The sequence below is a fragment of the Dipodomys spectabilis genome, unplaced genomic scaffold, assembly GCF_019054845.1.
Source record: "Dipodomys spectabilis isolate Male_0828 unplaced genomic scaffold, ASM1905484v1 ptg000030l, whole genome shotgun sequence".
NCBI lineage: Eukaryota > Metazoa > Chordata > Mammalia > Rodentia > Heteromyidae > Dipodomys > Dipodomys spectabilis.
Genome location: NW_024870707.1, coordinates 2,836,931 through 2,849,919, shown reverse-complemented (window position 1 = coordinate 2,849,919; position 12,989 = coordinate 2,836,931). Strand labels below are relative to the sequence as shown.

At 36.8% G+C, this 12,989-nt stretch overlaps 1 protein-coding gene across 1 annotated transcript; it reads right to left on the bottom strand.

The window, feature by feature from the left end:
- Positions 1-2,026: 2,026 nt before the first annotated feature.
- On the bottom strand, positions 2,027-2,959 carry LOC122105250 (olfactory receptor 4C46-like). Its single transcript, XM_042676408.1, has one exon. The coding sequence runs from the start codon at positions 2,954-2,956 to the stop codon at positions 2,027-2,029; it is 930 nt and encodes a 309-aa protein (XP_042532342.1). The 5' UTR covers positions 2,957-2,959.
- Positions 2,960-12,989: the final 10,030 nt, after the last annotated feature.

The window sequence follows — 12,989 nt, the reverse complement described above, 5'->3', positions numbered from 1 at the left end:
TAAGTCTTAAATATTAAAATTATCATCTCTAAGTAGATACTCATTAGAGCTAGATCTTAAATATTGCATCAATTTTATGAGTCCCACAATGTCCAATGATACATTTGGTTAAGATATTTACCAACTATTTCTTGAAAAATTGGGATGAGGAAGAAATGCTCTAAGATTATATCTGACAAATATTGAATAGTAATAGTTACTGTGCATGAAAACAATGCTTAATAAGCATTAGCACTAAAATGGTACTTACCTTGTTATCTTAAATTATCTTAATGATGGCTATGCATATTTGTTTCGATACAATCCTCAGAATGGGAAAAATAGATTTCCATATGTAAGTGATAATGCACATGTAAAGGTACTCCTAAAATCATTCAATGCAAAATCAGTAGCTGATAAGGTTATATCTTCATCAGTATACCTCTTTTCCTTCTTTTCTCAAGTCTAAAAATTTTTTCCACACAAACTGAGGTTTGAATTTAAAATAGTTTATCTTGATTCACTCAAGAGAACTAACCTTTGACTTATGATTTTTTTCCTACAAGGCAGGAAGTAACTAGTTTGCAGGGAAAACATCCAAATGGTCAGTCCAATCACAATGGATCTTTCCTGTATATGATAAATAGTGCAAAGTAACATTTGTGCCTTAGACAATAAAAATATTTAAAAGCCTTCCAGAAAGATTTAGGGAACTTGTCCGTAGTACTCTTTTCCCCTAAAGAATTTATTTCAAAGTGAATCAAAGACCTCAATGTCAGACCTGAAACTTTGAAACTACTGCAGGAGAGAGTGGGAGAAACACTACAACTTATAAGCAGAAACTTCTTAAATAGAGTCCCAGGGGCAAACAGATAGGAGAGAGACTTCACAAGTGAGACTACATCAAAATAAAAAGTTTCTGCACAGCTAAGGACATAGTTATTAAACTAGAAAGACAGCCAACTGGGAAAGATCATTACCAACAGTATATTAGACAAAAGCCTAATAACCAATATATACAAGGAGCTAAGAAATTAACCCTTCCCAAACCTAATAAACCAATTACTAAATGGGCAAGGGAGCTAAGGAGAGACTTCTCAGAAGAAGAGGTAAGAATGGCAAAAAAAAAAAAAAAAAACCAAACACATGAGGAAATACTCATCATCTCTGGCCATAAAAGAAATGCAAATCAAAACAACTCTGAGATTCCATATCACCCCAGAAAGATTGGCCAACATTTTGAATTCAAACAACAACAAATGTTGGCAGGGACGTGGTGAAAAACTAATCCTACTGTACTGCTGGTGGGAACATAAACCAATACAACCACTCTGGACAGCAGTTTGGAGGTTCCTCAAAAAACTAAACATATAGACCTTCCTTATGACCCAACCACTCCTAGGCACCTACCCTGAGCATCATGATCCATGATATGATAAGGCCACCTGCACATCCATGTTCATTGACTGCGCTATTTACAATAGCCAAGATACAGCCCAGGAAGCAGCCCAGATACCTCACAATAGATGAGTGGTACCTACACAATGGAATTTTACACAGCCATTAGAAAGAATAAAATAATGTCATTTGCAGGGAAATGTATAGAACTAGAACAAATCATATTGTGAGGTAAGGCAAGCTCAGAGAGACAAAAGTCACATGTTTTCTCTAACATATAGAAGTTAGATTTAAAATGCACTGGGGTGTGACAAATTATACAGGATTTGACATGCATACAATGAGACAAAAGAGGATACTCTTAGGAGAGAATCACAAAGGCCCAATGCCTATGTGCCTCTTTATATTCATATAAAAGTATATATATATATATATATATATATATATATGTGAACTCCAAGATATGGAAACATGAGATCTTGCTGTCTTCTGAAGGAAGTAAGGAAGGAAGGAAGGAAGGAAGGAAGGAAGGAAGGAAGGAAGGAAGGAAGGAAGGAAGGAAGGGCAACAAAGAAAGAAAAAAAATTGTTACCCAGTAATTGACTGACTTTGCTGTTTCTGCTGAATCTATGTTGGTTCAATGCCTAGTTTATTTAACCCCTGCAAACACTTCCCTACTGAACCTTTTTCTAATGGCATTCTTCATCTGATCATTTCTTAAGGTATAGATTAAGGGATTTAACATGGGAGTTAACATTGTATAGAATACAGCAACTGCTTTATCAATGGGTAAAGTAACGGCAGGTCTCAGATACACCACTATACAGGGCACAAAGAATAAGACAACCACCGTGATGTGGGAGATACAGGTGGAGAGGGCTTTGCGCCTGGCCTCCAGGCTGTGGTTCTTCAGGGAGCGCAGGATGACCACATAGGAGGCCAGCAAAAGGAGGAAGTTTAGTATACAAATGAAACCACTGTTAGCAATAACAAAGAGCCCTAAAGTGTGAGTATCAGTGCAGGCCAGTGCAAGCAATGGATTCAGATCACACATAAAGTGATCTATCACATTAGGACCACAGAAAGGTAATGGGATGATGAAAAATATCTGTATGCTTCCATGAAGAAAACCTCCCACCCAGGACACACCCACTAGTAGGCTACACACTTTTCGATTCATGATGGTTGCATAGTGCAAAGGCTTGCAAATGGCTACATAGCGGTCATAAGCCATCACAGTCAGCAAGATGACCTCGGCACCTCCAAAGAAATGTTCACCAAAGACTTGGGTCATACACCCATTGAATAAAATGGTCTTTTTTTCATGAAGTGAATCTACAATCAGTTTAGGGGTATTGACAGATGAATAGCAGGCATCGATAAAGGAGAGATAGTCTAGGAAAAAGTACATAGGGGACCCCAAGAGTGGGCTTCCAGTGATGGTGATCATGATGAGCGCATTTCCTGTCATGGAGATGATGTAAATTATCACAAAGAGAACAAAGATGACTTTCTGCAGCATCGGGTCCTCGGTGAGCCCCAGGAGAATAAATTCGGTCACATTGTTCCTGTGCTCCATCTACTGCAAGTGAAAGCTAATAATATCGCCTGAAAAATAACACATTGAAATGATTAATTATTATTCATAATCATTGTTAATTATTATTACTTATTGCTCCAATAATCAATTTCTAGATTCTATTCAATTCTTATGTTCTGGGGAAGCATTAGATGAATAAAAAGTACTATGGGGTCTTGAAGTTTAGTCAACTTTCTTCCTGGATAAAGGTTTTGAAAAGTATGTTTACATGAGAAAAATTTGAATACACACAAGCCAGAGGCCATTTGAATATAATCAATAGTCTAGCATACCTTAGAGACTAAACGGAATTTGTAGATTGTAGATACAATGACAGCTAAGCACAAAGAAGTGAGATATATGAAAAATGAATGGAAAATGAAATAATTTTGCCTTTTAGTCTTAGGAAATGAGAAACAAAAATCAGCATAAAAGTAAACTACGTTGCCTTTTTAAACTATGAAATGTTGATAATATGAGTACAAGGGCAACAACGAATTTGAATAAGGTAGAAACCAGGATGCTAATCAACAGTGGTTTTATCTTGGATGAAACAAATTTATGTTAAGCCATGGAAACAAGAGTAAGAATCTAGTCACTAGATAATTTATAATCGTTAGTGTGAAGGATCAACATGAATGACAGGTCAGTCACAATGGACGTGTAATGAAAATGTACAGGAAATATTTTAAAATAATTCATAACATTGATTATAAATACTGTTGCTTTGTAATGAACAAGAAATATTTTAAAGTGTTCTGTGAATGTCATGGTCCCAAGACCTTTGCACATATAGTTCCTCTTAGCACTTTAAATACCTGATGATTTGTACTATTTCATCATTTTGATAGAAGTAAAGAACAGATTTCTGGAACTAATGTTTATGGTTTAAAGAATGACAAAATATAAATTTCTAAATGCCCACTGTTTTCTCAGTGTTTTTCATGGATACATTTGTGAGCTCTATTAGCTTATTTTTCAAGTAATACATCACAGAGATTAAGGTTCTGGTTCAAGAAAGCAAATTTGATATATGCTAATTTCTCTCTCTGTCTCTCTCTGTCTCTCTCTCTGTCTCTCTGTCCATCTCTCTGTCTCTCTGTCTCTCTCTGTCTCTCTCTCTGTCTCTGTCTCTCTGTCTCTCTCTGTCTCTGTCTCTCTCTGTCTCTCTGTCTCGCTCTGTGTGTCTCTCTCTGTCTCTCTCTCTGTCTCTCTGTCTGTCTCTCTGGCTCTCTGGCTCTCTCTCTGTCTCTCTCTGTCTCTCTGTCTGTCTCTCTGTCTGTCTCTCTGTCTGTCTGTCCGTCTCTCTGTCCGTCTCTCTGTCTCTCTCTGTCTCTCTCTGTCTCTCTCTCTGTCTCTGTCTCTCTGTCTCTGTCTCTGTCTCTGTCTCTGTCTCTCTCTCTCTCTCTCTCTCTCTCTCTCTCTCTTTCTCCCCCTACCCCCATGATTTTTTGCCAGTCCTGGTGCTTGAACTCAGAGCCTGGGAGTTGTCCCTGAGCTTCTTTTGGTTCAAGGCTAGACCCTCTACCACTCGAGCCACAGAGCCACTTCCAGCTTATACTGAGTAGTTTAGTGGAGATGAGAGTCTCATGGACTTTTCTGACCAGGTTGTCTTTGAACCACTATCCTCAGATCTCAACCTGCTTAATAGCTAGATGGCAGATGTGAGCCTCCAGCTCTCAGCTTATTTTTTCTATTGTTTAAACCAGTAGAACAGATTCATTTTTAGTAAGTTTTGTCTCTTAACACACATTAGCAAAGTCAGAATGTGCTTAGTATAGATTTGAATATAGCATGATTCACAGAATGATTTAATACTTCACAGACTATATATGTCAAAGTCTTTGAACTTACAGAAAACTATCAACAAACAATCATTAGCCATCTATTCAGGGAGGAATAAAAGAATTGAGAAAGGCCAAAAAACACAACAAGTTGTTCAGTCTCCTGAAGATATCACTTGAATCAGGAAGATAATAAATGGATAATAGATGAGCTGAGAATGTGAAATGGGTTATAATAATTTTGTTAAATTATTAAATAATTTTGTTTCCAAGTTCTTAGCAATAGATCTTATTCTGTGACTGTTTACCATCTCATGGGCTTGTGTTATTAGTATTATTTAATATTTTTAACAAACCATCGTTGTTTAATAAAGCTATGAGAAATTTTTATTTACATAAAGTAATTTAAGACTATTGACCAAAATAGATACGTATTAGAAAATAAATAGGTCTCTATCATAAATGATTTCAAATTTCCAAATTTCACACCTAATAGAAAAATCTTATGCACTTGTAAAATTGAAATACAACATATCTGATTGTAAAATATTTGTAGGGTATAAAATTTCAAATAGATGTAAAAACTAAAACGCCTATTAACCATGATTTAGTCTATGTATATTCCATTTTAACAATAGGATTGTTTTTCTCTATTCACATTTAAATGAATAATTAATAATAATAATTAATAATAATCTCTATTGTTTTTCTCCATTTGTATTTAAATGAATAATTCTTAATATGTGCTTACAAAATGTTTTTAAATATTTTAAATTTAAATATTTAATTTCAGAGTAGTTCAAACAGTTGTCAGCATCAACAGAAGATATTTGAACACAGTGACTCAACTAGCCCCTGTTCAATTGCCTGAATCTAAAATTAATGTAAGCACTGGAACATGGTTCCAGTGACGGAGAACTTTCCTAGCATGTATGAAGTCCTGGGAATTGTGTCATAAATTGCTTTACCTCTGAATCTCAAATGCACAAAATATAAATTGAGATATATACTAAGTATATTTTTTGAAAAATTGAAATGAAAATAAAAACTTCCATGACTGGCAAATACTGGAAATCATAATTATATGAAATATTCTATTATTTAACAAGTATTGGTGCTGTAAAAAATAAAGCTTATGTTAGTATTCTTAGAGAGTCCTTAAGAATGATTCAGTTGTGAGTATTCAGATCAATCACATCTTCAAAATGTCTACCTGGGAAAAAGAAACTTGTGAAACTAGACATATGTTATATTTTAACAAGATTCTTCAGACAATTTAATACAAATCAACACTCACCTGTTTAAAAAAAAATCTTCTAAGTAGAAGTGTTTTCTTCTCCTGATCTTAAAATATATTTTTAAATAAAACTGGAATTTGAATTTAGCATAGATTTTTCTCTATACACTAAGGAAATGTTCTCTATTTATGATTCTGGCACTGTCGGACAAGAGATAGACTAAAGGAAATCCACTGTAATGAGCCATTCTGCTCAAGATAAGTCTCTCTCTCTCTGGATGTGTAAACTACCACAAAATATCTTCATTTCCATTGCAAGGATTTTTTAAAGGTTTCAACAGAGACTCAGGGACCTTGACTTAACAGCTCTATTTTTTCTTCCTGGAAATCATTGTCTCATTTGATAGAAATATTTCATCTTAGGCATTATGCAAAGCTGAATGGGGAATTGTATTCCCTGTAGTTGGAACATAAACATGTAATGGTCATTTTCTCTTCTTGAACTTAGCTGGGATAATAGGAGGAAAAAAAAATGAGGGGGTAACAATGTTGGATAGGAAATGTACTCATTACCTTACTCATGTAACTGTAATCCCTCTGTACAGAATCTTTACAATAAAATAAAAAAATTTTAAAAGAAAACTAAAAGCTGTCAGGTCCTAGAACTCACGCCTATAATCCTAGCTGCTCAAAAGGCTGAGATCTGAGGATCATATTTCAAATCTCCAAATTAACCTCCAGAAAACTGGAAGTGGTTTTGTGGCTCAAAGTGGTAGAGTGTGATCCTTGAACAAGAGTTCAATGACAGTGCCCAGGCCCTGAGTTCAAGCCCCATCAAAATGAAAAAGAAAAAGGAAAAAAGTAGAGAAAGAAGAAAAAGAAAACTAAAAGCCATGTCAATAGCAAAGGATCATAACTTGTGTGATGTTCAGTGTTGTTCACTGTGGAAGCTTCTTTTTTCCACCCATTTTAAACCATGTCTAAAAGACTGAGAGTAAAATAAATGAAGGAATAACAATAATAACAGTCATTTTAAAGTATTTAATTTTGAAAGCTGCTTTGCACACATTTCAGAGTACTTATGACGCAGCCAGAAACCACACAGATCTCTATGTTACCATTTTCTATAGACCTATGGCCTAGTCAATATGGAATAAAAAAGTAGTATATAGCTCTTAAAAAATATTTACATACCAAAGATGGAATTCCAAGTAAAGCACAATGTTGAATAATTCACACAACTTGAGTTGGAGGCCAGCCTACATACACTGTATGGTATTGGAGTCCAGACTAAGCTAAATAGTGAGAGTTCATTTCAAAGCACCAAGAAAAACTAAAGGACAGAATATGAGAGAGTTTCAATCATTCCTCAACTGTCACTTGATACCACTACTTGATTTCTATGTAGACATTACAGTAACTACAGCATAAATTATTGTGCTTTTTTAAGTAATTTTTTTTTTTTGGTCCGGTTGTGGGGCATGAACTCTGAGCCTGGGTGCTATCCCTCAGCTCTTCAGCTCAAGGCTAGAGCTCTACCACTTGAGCCACAGCGCCACTTCCAGCTTTTTTCTTTTTGCTTATGTGGTGCTGAGGAATCGAACCCAGGGCCTCATGCATGCAAGGCAAATGCTCTACCACTGAGCCACCTTCTCAGCCCTTTAAGTACGTTTTTTATTATAAAAATACTGTACAAAGGGGTTACAGTTACATGAGCAAGGTAATGAGTACAATTCCTATCAAGCATTATTGCCTCCTCCTTTGTTTTTCCCCTACCATCCCTTCCCTCCCACATCCACAACTATGTCCCACCCCCCAATAACGTATAAAGTTCGTTTTTCAATTCAGTGTCTTGTGAATCTCATTGTTACAATGGGCCAAACTGTATCCCTATTTAAACTTTTCATTTTGTCCCTTCCCCTCCCCAAATTAGACCGACATCAAACCCCAATCTTGGGGTTCATTTCGCTTAACATCATCTTATCTTGTCATATGTACACAGATATTGACCTTTTCTGCCTGTCCTAGACTTATACTAGTTGCAAATAAGGGAAACCATGGGACCTATGTATCTTTGGGCCTGGCTTACTTCACTTACTGTAATTTTTCCAAGTCTTTCCATTTCCTAACAAATGGGGCAATGTCATTCTTTCTGATGGAGGCATAAAATTCCATTATATATATATTTTTTTCTTGATCCATTCATCTACTGAGGGGCATCTGGGTTGGTTCCCTATCTTAGCTATGGTAAATAATGCTGCAATAAACATAGTTGTGCTGGTTGCTTTAGTATGCTCTTGTTTGTGATCATTTGGGTAAATGCTCAAAAATTGAATTGCTGGGTCATAGGGGAACTCTATGTGGAGTTTTTTGAGGAACCTCCATACTACTTTCCAAAGTGGTTGAACAAGTTTATACTCCCACAAACCATGCAGTAGGGTCCCCATCTGTCCACATCCCCTCCAGCATCTGTTGTTATTAGAGTTCTTGATTATAGTCATTCTAACTGGGGTAAGGTGGAATCTCAATGTTGTTTTGATTTGCATTTCTTTTATGGCTAGAGAAATTGAGCATTTCTTCATGTGTCTATTGGCCATTCTTACTTTGTCTTCAGAGAAGTTTCTCTCTTAGTCTTTAGCCCACTTATTTATTGGGTAGTTGTTTGAGGATTTGTTGTTGGGGGATTTAATTTTTTGAGTTCCAGGTATATTTTAGATATGAGACACTTATCCATTCTTTGGCTAGTGAAGATCTTCTCCAAATCAGTGGGCTTTCTATTGATCTTGCTAGCTATGTCCATTGCCATGCAGAAACTCTACAGCTTCATGAAATCCCATTTTTTTATTTGTTTTATTTCTGGGTCTCTACTAAGAAAATTTGGCCCTGTGCCAAGAAGACCTAGGGATTCTCCTATTCCGTCCTGTAATGTTTTCAGGGTGTCTGCTTTGACTCCCAGGTGTTTGATCAGTTTGGAGTTGATTCTGGTTCAGGGTGATATATAAGGATCTAGCCTTAGTTTTCTACAGGTGATTGACTAATTTTGCCAGCACCATTTACTGAGGAGCTGTCTTATTCCATTCTATTTTTTTAGCTTCCTTATCAAAATTAGATGGCTAAAGGCCTGTAGGTTGATTTCTGGGTTTTCAATTCTATTCCATTGGCTGGGGCCTGTTCTTGTGCCAGTACCAAGCTGTTTTGATTACTATGGCTTTATAGTAGAGTTTGAAATTTGGTATTGATATTCCTCCAGCACTATTCTTTCTGTTAAGGACTGTTTTTGCTATTCGGTGTCTTTTAATGTTCCATATAAATTTTTGGATTGCATCTTCTATTTCCTTGAAGAATGAGGTTGGAATATTGATAGGTATCGCATTGAATTTGTAGATAGCCTTGGGAAACATTGCCATTTTCAGGCTATAGATCCTCCCAATCCAGGAGCATGGGAGGTTTTTTCCACTTTCACTTTCAGAATATGTTTGTTTTTATGGACAGTGTGTGACTCTGAAGGCAGCAGATAGAAGGATCTTGCTTTTTAATCCAAATAGACAGTCTATGTCGCTTAATTGGAGAGTTAAGTCCATTAATGTTGAGAGTTAGGACTGAAAGGTATTTGGGAGTTCCTGTCATGTTATCTATCTTCTTGGGGGCTGCGGCAACTGGGTTCTTCCTATGGTTCTTGGATTCTCAATTTGGGTGCAATTTCTTGGCCTTTATTGTGGTCTTGTTGGTTTACTATGTGTAGGATATCTTTAGTATCTTTTGTAGGGCTGATTTAATGGAGATATATTGTTTCAGATTTTCTTTGCTTTGGAAGGTTTTTATTTGACCTTCAGTTATGAAGGAGAGTTTAGCTGTGCACAGTATTCTTGGTTGATAGTTGTTTGTTTTTAGGGCATGGCATACATCATTCCAGGCTCTTCTTGCTTTAATTGTCTCTGCTGAGAAATGTGAGATGATTCTAATTGGTTTCCCTTTATAGGTGATTGATCTTTTCTCCTTGACAGCTTTAAGGATCTTTTCCTTGGTCTGAATTGATTGTGTGCGGATTATAAAGTGTCGGTGGAATATTCTGGTCTGGTCTATTTGGGGTTCTAAAATCTTCTTGTATCTGAATAGGCCTATCTTTTTGCATGTTTGGGAAGTTCTCTGCTAGGATCATGTTAAATAATTTCCTAGACCATTAACTTCTGTCTTTAGGTGCTCCTCTACCCCCATTATCCTCAGATTAGGCTTTCTGATGTTGTTTTCCAAATGTTGAATAGATCTGTCATATTTCTTGGATTTGTCTTGGATAGTTACATGTTCTTTCTCTATATTATTTAGGCTGTCTTCAGTCCCAGAGATTCGATCTTCTCCCTCTTCTAACCTACTGTCAAGAATTTCTACTTTGTTTTGTTTTTTTACTTCATTTCCTTCTAATTGTTTAGCTCTGGGGCTGGGAAGGTGGCTCAGTGGTAGAGTGCTTGCCTTGCATGCATGAGGCCCTGGGTTCGATTCCTCAGCACCACATAAGCAAAAAGAAAAAAGCCGGAAGTGGTGCTATGGCTCAAGCGGTAGAGCGCTAGCCTTGAGCTGAAGAGCTGAGGGACAGTGCCCAGGCCCAGAGTTCAGGCCCCACGACTGGACAAATAAAAATAAATAAATAAATAAAAGTTGTTTAGCTCTGATGGCTTCAAATTCTTCGTTGGAGCTTTGTTTTAGTTCTTGTATGAACTTCTTTATTTTCTTAATTTGCTGTTCAATGTTTATTCTCAAAGCACTTAGCTGATTGGTTGTAGTTTTCTTCGACTCCCTTTCCTTCTGAAGAGCTCCATTCAGCATTCCCTTTGTGGTCTCCCTGCATTCCTTCAGCTGTCTGTTTATGGATTCCATGAATGCCTCTGTTGATCTTTGTCTATTCTCATCCCACTCACACAATCCCTGTATTACTCTTTGATTAACTTCCTCAAGCTCATGCAATTCCTGTATTTCTCTTTGACTGTTCTTAGCCTACTCACACAATTCCTGTATTATTCTTTGACTGTTCTCAGCCTGTACACGCAATTCCTGTATTATTCTTTGACTATTCTCACCCTGCTGATGCAATTACTGTATTAACCTTTGATTAGTTTCCTCATGCTCATGAGATACCTGTATTACTTTTTGGTTAGCCTCATTATGCTCATGAAGTTCCTGTATTAATCTTTGGTTAGACTTGTCTTGCTCCCTATCATGCTTACAGAGTACTTCGCAAGTTTTCAATCTTTGCATTCACCATGTTTACCAGTAGTGTCTGTAGAGCTTTTGGGAAACTCTCCTCTGAATTATTCATTAATTTTTCTGTCACCTGATTATCATGAGTGGGACTTGCCATTTTTCTTGTGTTTCTCCACCTTGTTCTGCTCATTTGGTATGAAAGTAACAATTTTGTACTAGAACACTATTTTAAGGCAGCATCAACCAAAGTCCTGTAGTTGCACAGTCAAAATGGCTGCAGATACAATCTAGTTCAACAAATAAAAATCTATTCAACATCAAACAACTATGGATTAATGGGCTAAGAACATCAAAGAGGGATTCAGAAGGCCAGAAATTAATAGGTTTAGGGAAAATTGTGGGGGAAAATAGGATTAGAGTGCTATGGAGAGGTAAAAGGAAAAAGAATGAATTTAACCAAGTCCTAATCTCAGAGAGGAAATGGATAGAACAGAATAAAAGAAGAGAGATGAAGAAACAAGAAAAAATGAAAAAACAAAAGTTTAAATTTAAAAAGTAAAACATTTACAAATTATGTATGTATAAAGAAATAATATTTAGAAAAGAAAAGTATAGGATAAGAGGAGGAGAGAGATTAAAAAGGAATGAAATGTACAAGATTTTATGTTGAAAAATGAACTTTACAACTTTGGCAAGGGGAGGGGTGGGATGGGGGGAAAATGGAGGGGGGATGGGGGGAGATGGGAAGGGATTGTAAGGGGAAACAAAGGAGGAGGCAACAATGCTTGTTAAGGAAGGTACTCATTACCTTGCCCATGTAATCTTTCACAATAAATAAATAAATAAATAAAATAAAAAATTAATTTTTTAAAAATGGAATACTTAAAAATTATATTGGTATAAAGAAATAATAGTACTATTAAAGAAGTTAAGCCTAAGAGGTTTTGAATTGAGTAATAAATTTCTGAATTAAGTATATACACAATGAAGTATAAGGTCCAATAACTGAAGATGAGTATATATCTGGGAATGAGCAGAACCCCAATTAAGTATCACAAAAAAAGGTCCAATTGGTTAAAAGAGATTAAAAAATACTAAAAAGGATATAAAATAATTTTTTAAATAGGTAGAAAAAGGAGTTCTTTTATTTTTTATTTTTTGGGGGGCGGGGGAGGGGGAATCTTTTATCTCCCCTGAGTCTGTAACCAGTCTCTTGGTGGCCTCTCTGGTTTGCTTGTGGTGTTTGGTTTTCCTGTGGCTTGATTGGTTTCTTAAGTCAGTTTGTTTGAGCAGGGAGAAGGAAGCTCTCCCTTTCTAGGACTTTGTGATCTTCCTCTCAGGCTAGTTCATTGGGAGGGAGATCTGCTTTGAGTATCACAAAAGAGGGAGATGGTTGTTTCCTCTAGCTTGGAGTTGCTGTGATGAGGCTAGGTTCTGGATAAGGTTGAGGCCTATCATCAATCAGTAGCTTTTCCCTGAGGGGCTAGCTCTAGAGGCACTCACAGAGCCCAGCCTGGAGCCATTCTAGGGATTTATATTTACTGCGTTTCAATTGTTTGTCTTTTACCCCTCCTGCTGCCTAGGCTGCAGTGGGGAGGGACAGCCTCTGGGTCTGTTTACCCAGTGAAGAAAGTCATTCCTCTGGGGGGCAGATTTACCTCTGCCTGGGAAAGGAAACTTTCCCTGGGTGGAGCTGGGCCTGGCAGGTCAGGTCAGGTTACTGTGACCTATGAAATGGCTCCTATTGTTTACTTCCAAGGCCTGAGTTGGAGCTAGCTGCTCAGGCAGGGCCTTTGTCAGTATCAAAGATGGAGAT